The sequence below is a fragment of the Myodes glareolus genome, chromosome 17 (genome assembly GCF_982192425.1).
Source record: "Myodes glareolus chromosome 17, mMyoGla1.1, whole genome shotgun sequence".
NCBI lineage: Eukaryota > Metazoa > Chordata > Mammalia > Rodentia > Cricetidae > Myodes > Myodes glareolus.
Genome location: NC_142042.1, coordinates 63,888,238 through 63,894,327, shown reverse-complemented (window position 1 = coordinate 63,894,327; position 6,090 = coordinate 63,888,238). Strand labels below are relative to the sequence as shown.

At 47.8% G+C, this 6,090-nt stretch overlaps 1 protein-coding gene across 1 annotated transcript; it reads left to right on the top strand.

The window, feature by feature from the left end:
- Positions 1-834: 834 nt before the first annotated feature.
- S100a11 (S100 calcium binding protein A11) lies at positions 835-5,540 on the top strand. The gene is made up of 3 exons (XM_048456608.3): positions 835-989; positions 4,269-4,421; positions 5,250-5,540. Exons 2-3 carry the CDS (start codon positions 4,275-4,277, stop codon positions 5,403-5,405), a joined length of 303 nt encoding a protein of 100 aa, XP_048312565.2. The 5' UTR covers positions 835-989; positions 4,269-4,274; the 3' UTR covers positions 5,406-5,540.
- The last annotated feature ends 550 nt before the right edge of the window (positions 5,541-6,090 follow it).

Sequence of the window (6,090 nt, the reverse complement as noted above, 5' to 3'; positions counted from 1 at the left end):
TAGTTATGAAATCAGAGGAAAAGGGGAGCGGGAATGTAAACTAGATCAGTGGAAGTGTGATAGAGTAATGACAGGTGGGTCCAATGGGTCCAGTACAAAGAGCTGACATTACAAGGGCAATGATAAAAAATGCATAGCTTAAGAAAGACTTTACAAAAACATGGTGGCAATGTTTTCAAGTAAGGAAAATGGAAAAACTGGCTACATTGTTGGTAAAAAATGGAGAATTTTGAAACACAGATGGGGCCTTCAGGTGTGTTTCTTTTGGTTTGGATTTTAGTTTTCTTTTGAGACAAGGTCCTACCCTGTAACCCAGGCTGGTCTGCACTCACTCTGTAGCCCACAGGCTGGTCTCAAACTTGCAGAAGTCTTCTGCCTCAGTCTTGCCAGAGCTGAGGGCACACGCCAGAGCCTCACTCTATGCCACAGTCCTAAAGTCCTACCAAACAGAAAGGGCAATGTGACTTATCGTGATTTTGAGGACCTAGGGTTAGAAGCCAGAAGTGCTTCATACAATCCCCGACATGAAAGATCATGTCTCAAAACAAAAAATTAAAATCGTCACTGTTTATTAAATATCTTCAGTGTAGTAGAATAGACAGCCCTGACTCCTACGGACCTTCTTGACAACTATGATTTATTTTTCAAGTGACCGTTTTGCTTATCTAACCTGAAGTGCAGATGGCCCAGGCACTGAAATGAGCTAGGAGTATGGACAGACTTCACCCAAAACGATCCTCGAGGTTCACAGGAGAGAGAGAGGCCTGTTGAGTTCCAGGGAGAACAGTGGGTGTGTATATGCCTGAGTCCAAGCAAAGCGAGTTCAGAACTCAGTGGGGACAGGCCAAGGCCTGCGGAGGGGCGGGGGCGGGGCGGTCCCGGTTTGAGTCAGGCTGAGGGGCGGAACCCAGACCCTGGTCGCCACTGCCACTCCTGTACCCGCCGCTGTCAGCCGCATTCGCCATCGGTCCTCGCTCCTCACCAGCTTGGTAAGCCTAACTTTTAAAATTTTATGTTTTCCCCCTTCCTTTACAATGAAAAGAACAAAGGGCAAAGTTACCCGTGCTCTAGGTCGGATGTACTTTGGACTAACTTGTGGACGTGGCAGAAAATAGGTCAGGAAGGAGAAACCGTGTGGGAGGCAATTAGAAACAGTGGAGGGCAAGATGAAGCCCTAAAATTGCACCCTAATGACAGCCTGCGGGAAGAAATGGGGACTTTTGTTCTCCCGGGCTAGAAACGGGCTAGGGTTGGGCGTGGCCGCTCGACTGGCCGCGGAGCCGGGGCTGGGTGTGGCCGCCGGAGTCGCCGGAGTCCCGGGGCCAAGCGCCCCTGTACCTAGCGGGCGGCCGGGACCTCGGCCGAAGTCACCGGTTCCGGGAAGGCCGGGAACCCCGCTGGAGAGCTGGGGACCCCGAGGGAGTTCTGGGCGGCGTCTCCAGGCGTCCATACATACCAGAAAGTGAACGTTTCAGAACTTAGCCTTCCCGAGTTCTGGGGAATCAGCTGCGGCAAGCCGCGGGCAAAAGGCCAAGGCACACAGACGTGCACCGAAACTGCCGCCTGTTGCTGCCCGCGGAACCGCCGGCCAGAAAGTGGGAGGAGGCCAGTCCCTCTCAGCCTGCTCCTTCCTCTTCCCTTTACTCCCTTTCCTGCCATCTTTTTAGCCACTCCCTGCATCACCTGCCTGTCTCCTCTCAGCTTTTCTGACCTTTCCACTAATTCACCCTGAAAGTCTACCTTCCTTTGTCTCTCCAATGAAGAGGATCCGCAAACTTTGGAGGATGGCTTAAGTGGGTTTCTGCCCTACTACCAAACTAAGCATAGATTTTGTTTTTAAATGGTTGGAAGACAGTTGAAAGGAAAATGATCCCTTGTGATACATGAAAATTATATGAAAATCTAATGTACAAAGTTTACAGGCACTCCCACACCCCTTCGCTTTACGTGTTGCCGCCCTTGCTGCCGGGTTACAGCGAAAGAGTGGCAGGACCCTATGGGGCCTAAAGAGCTAAAAATACACGCAGCTGCTCCTTTATTTTAAAAAAAAAAAAAAAAAAGCTTGCAGACCCAGCTTAGGTGTGTCAATCTTATCACTTCCGATTTTTTTCCTTCTTCCTCTTTTCGTCACACGGGGGCGCCTTGGGCCGAGCGCAAACGGCAAGAGTGTTGGCATTGGTTAAGTAGGAAATAGTTAACTGGTGTGATAACCTCGTTCTCATATTCCAGTCAATGGGAGGCTTTCCTGGAATGTTGAGTGCTTAGGGAGCATCTTACAAATTCTTTCACTGTGTCCTTTTCTCGTGTGTTTTCTCCTTACTGTCCCTGTTCCCATCCTGTAGAAGGGCGCAGGACAGTGCCCCTTTCCTTCCATCACTGCTCCCTCCACATGAGCAGAACCTCCCTGCACTCCCAATCCGTTCTGCAAGCAAGGAAGGGGAAGGAAGCGTCTGCGGGGGTGGAAAGCAGAGCTGGGCCCATCGGTCTGGAACCGTCTCCCAGCTTAGTGTGTCCTCCATGCCAAACTTCTGCTCTCACGTGACACACTAGTAATACGGAGATTATAGTTCTGATAGGAAGAGCATGTTGTGCAAACACTTGTTTCTAGGCTGCAGGGTTTTGATTTTTTTTTCCCTCCAGTACCTGAACCTATCAACACTTTTCTCTCCTTCAGTTCAAGTTCCCTGTAGGGAAGCTTAAATCTCCATTGTGACTGTGAAAAAGAATCTCCAGAAGGTTCAGGGGCTCTGAGCGTTCCTAGGTGCAGGGGGCCACAGCAGTGCAACTTTGATGGTAAAGTGCCTAAAGACAGGAGGTGCTAGGAGGGGAAACGGTGTGCGTGTGCGTGTGTGTGTCTGTCTGTCTGTCTATTGAGCTGCCAGCTTTTGGCATCTTTAGCCCACCTGGAAGCTTCCAACTTTTGTATCCAGGAAACTGAAGGCTAAATTCCAAGTTGCAATTGTTAATATCAATCCAAATCATAATTATTAACTTCAAGAAACCTTCAGGGCGTGGCCCGGCAGGTTCCAAGAAATCCTGCAGTTGTGCCCTTATCCACCAGGGGGAGCATAACAACTCAATTCTTGGGTTCTGCCTTCAGAGTCCTGCTGGGATGACTCAACCCAGTAGAATTTCCTTTAGGAGTTCTGCTGTGGGAAAAGCTGAGTCCTGCACACCATTTGAACTGATGCTCTTCCTGGTGCAACCACAGCGCTGGCTCAACTCTGTAATAAGAAATTCCAGCAACCATTCCTGTGGAAATGAGTGGTACTTGGAAGAAACAAAAGCAGATGTCAGCAGAAAGAAACCTGGGAGCCGAGAGCCTAGGGGTGATCTGCCATGATAGTTCTCCTCTTGTGCCTCAGTTCTACACAAGTAAAGCTAATGGTATATAGTTGTCTGCTTCACACACAGAGAGAGATGGGGAAGGATGGAAAGAGAGAGGAGAGAGAGAACACAAATGGTTTCACTAGGTAGCCCAGGTTAACCCAAACTCCTTTTTCCTCCAAGTGCATGCATCCCCACACTTAGCTGAATATACCTCTGCACATCTAAAATACTCTCTCTCCCTCCTGGTGCATAATTACAGAAATGCTGCTCGTTTTCTTCAAAGAAATGCACAGGTTTTGAAAGTTTGCTGTTACCTTAGTGGCACCTCAGTCACCACAGCAGCCTCTCTATGCTCTTGGGGAATAGGCCAATGTACTTACTCTCCCTCCAAGGTTCAGTGTATGTGTATGTAGGAGTGTGTGTGAAGACTATGTATGTATCTACTCATACTGTCTAAGTGTGTGTGTGTGTGTGTGTACAGGCTATGCATGTATTGACTCACACGATGTGTGTGTGTGTGTGTGTGTGTGTGTGTGTGTGTGTGTGTGTGTGTGTGTACAGGCTATACATGTATCTACTCACACTGTCTAAGTGTGTGTGTGTGGTACAGGCTATGTGTGTATGGACTCACATTGTCTAAGAATATCAGAAAGGTTTCTCCCTTGTCTGAACTGTTTCGTGTTTTCAAAAACTCCGAGGTTTATATGGAACGCCTTACTGCACTGGGAACACATACAGTAGAACTACGAGAAAGAGGTCACAGAACGTCACTTTCTGTGGTATCTTCACTTCTCTGGCCCCCGATAAATGAGCCAGACTTTAAGAAACGGCTTCAGCTCAAAATGAGGCACCGTGAAATGCCAGCACTCTAGATCTCTAGCCTTTATAATCCTCAAGATGGTTTTAAGCTGAGCTCTGCATTTTTGTTTTCTTCAAAGGCAAAAATGTCCAAACCTACAGAGGCTGAGCGATGCATCGAGTCCCTGATTGCTGTTTTCCAAAAGTACAGTGGGAAGGATGGGAACAGCTACCAACTCTCCAAAACCGAGTTCCTCACCTTCATGAACACGGAGCTGGCCGCCTTCACAAAGGTACCTGTCCCAGCCCCCATTTTCTGATTGCTCACCTACAAAACAGGAGCCTGGAGGAATGGATCAGCAACTGCCTCCCTCTCCTTAGCTCCAGGCCAAGGGGGTCCATTTCTCTGCCCTTGCTGAGTCTCTGGATCTTGGGGTGAGCTCCATGTGAGCCATAAAAGTGCCTGGCACCAGGAATAGCATGTGAAATGGCCTGTAATAGAATCACTTTTAAATTTTATTCCTCTACCCCAAAGACTGTAGGGCAGCCCTGTCCTATAAATAAGGTTTCCTGCAATGGTGGAAAGAATATTCTATCTTCACACTATTGCTGTAGTAGCCACCGTTCACACGGTTGTGCCACACACTCATCCTACTCACTTGAAGTATAGCTAAGGACTTTATAAGTTAATATAAATGCAAATATGGATAGTGGTGTGTGTGTGTGTGTGTGTGTGTGTGTGTGTGTGTGTGTGTGTGTGTATTAGAGACTCAGATCAGGGGTGAGGGAGGAGGCTTCTTAGGCAGTTCCTATAACTTTCTACCTGAAACCACCCACTTCCATGTGGTTTACATGTGGGACTTGAATACAACACTTTAACAAAGTTTAATAGCCCTAATGTCACAGAAAAACACAGGACAAAGACAAGGAGCAAGGAAGTCTGGGTTCATTTCCAGGTCTGCTTCTAAAGCAGGTCGCCTCTTTGACTCTGTTACTTCACATTGAAAGGGGGACTATTAATACCCCTTTCCGGGACCTTGTACTCTATTGACAATGAGACATGGCAGCGTATTTGAAAGCACTGTAGAAAGTGAAATATAAAGATGTCCTTGTCTTTGCAGAACCAGAAGGACCCTGGTGTCCTGGACCGCATGATGAAGAAGCTGGATCTCAACAGTGATGGGCAACTAGATTTCCAAGAGTTTCTCAACCTTATTGGTGGCTTAGCCTTAGCATGCCATGAGTCCTTCCTCAAGAGTTCCCAGAAGCGTTTCTAACCTTCCCATTTCCCTTCCAGCCACCAAGTCATCACATCCTCCCCCACCCACACCTGCACTGAGCCCAACACATCTGACATAACATGCAGCCTGTTCCTGCTAGCAGAAATAAAACAATGTCATTTTTTTAATGTACACTGAGAGTTGGTAGATTTGTGTGTGGGAAGGTGACATACAGGAGGAATGTAATGGAAGCCGTTACCAGATGCTCCCTGGTCAACAGTGAAGATGCCTCTTGGGTGTGCACAAAATCAGGACCATTGAAGGACACAACCAGAGTCAGCTCATGTTTCTAAGGTTGTTGGACAAAGAGCATTTGTTATCATTATTCACTTAATAAATGTTCATGTCACAGACCCTGAGGATATAGACAGCCAAGGTCCTGCCTTTGAGTTCTAGTGGGGAAGGGAACTAGGAGAGAGGATTGTCTGTGTGAGGACAGATGTCCCAGGAAGGAGAGATGATGGGCACGTCACTGTGGGTTGAGAGTGCACTGCTGATATAGAAAAGCATTTCAAGGTTTAAGAGGGCATTTCAGGAGAAGGGGCTAGGACAAAACAGGGCAAGAACTGCCAGTGTTCCATGTTTGGTATAGACTTCCTCACCTGTGACTGTCTCTAGCTGATATAAAGTCCTCAGTTTCCAGCCCTCCAGAAAGCTACACGGAGAAAGCCTGAATGGATGA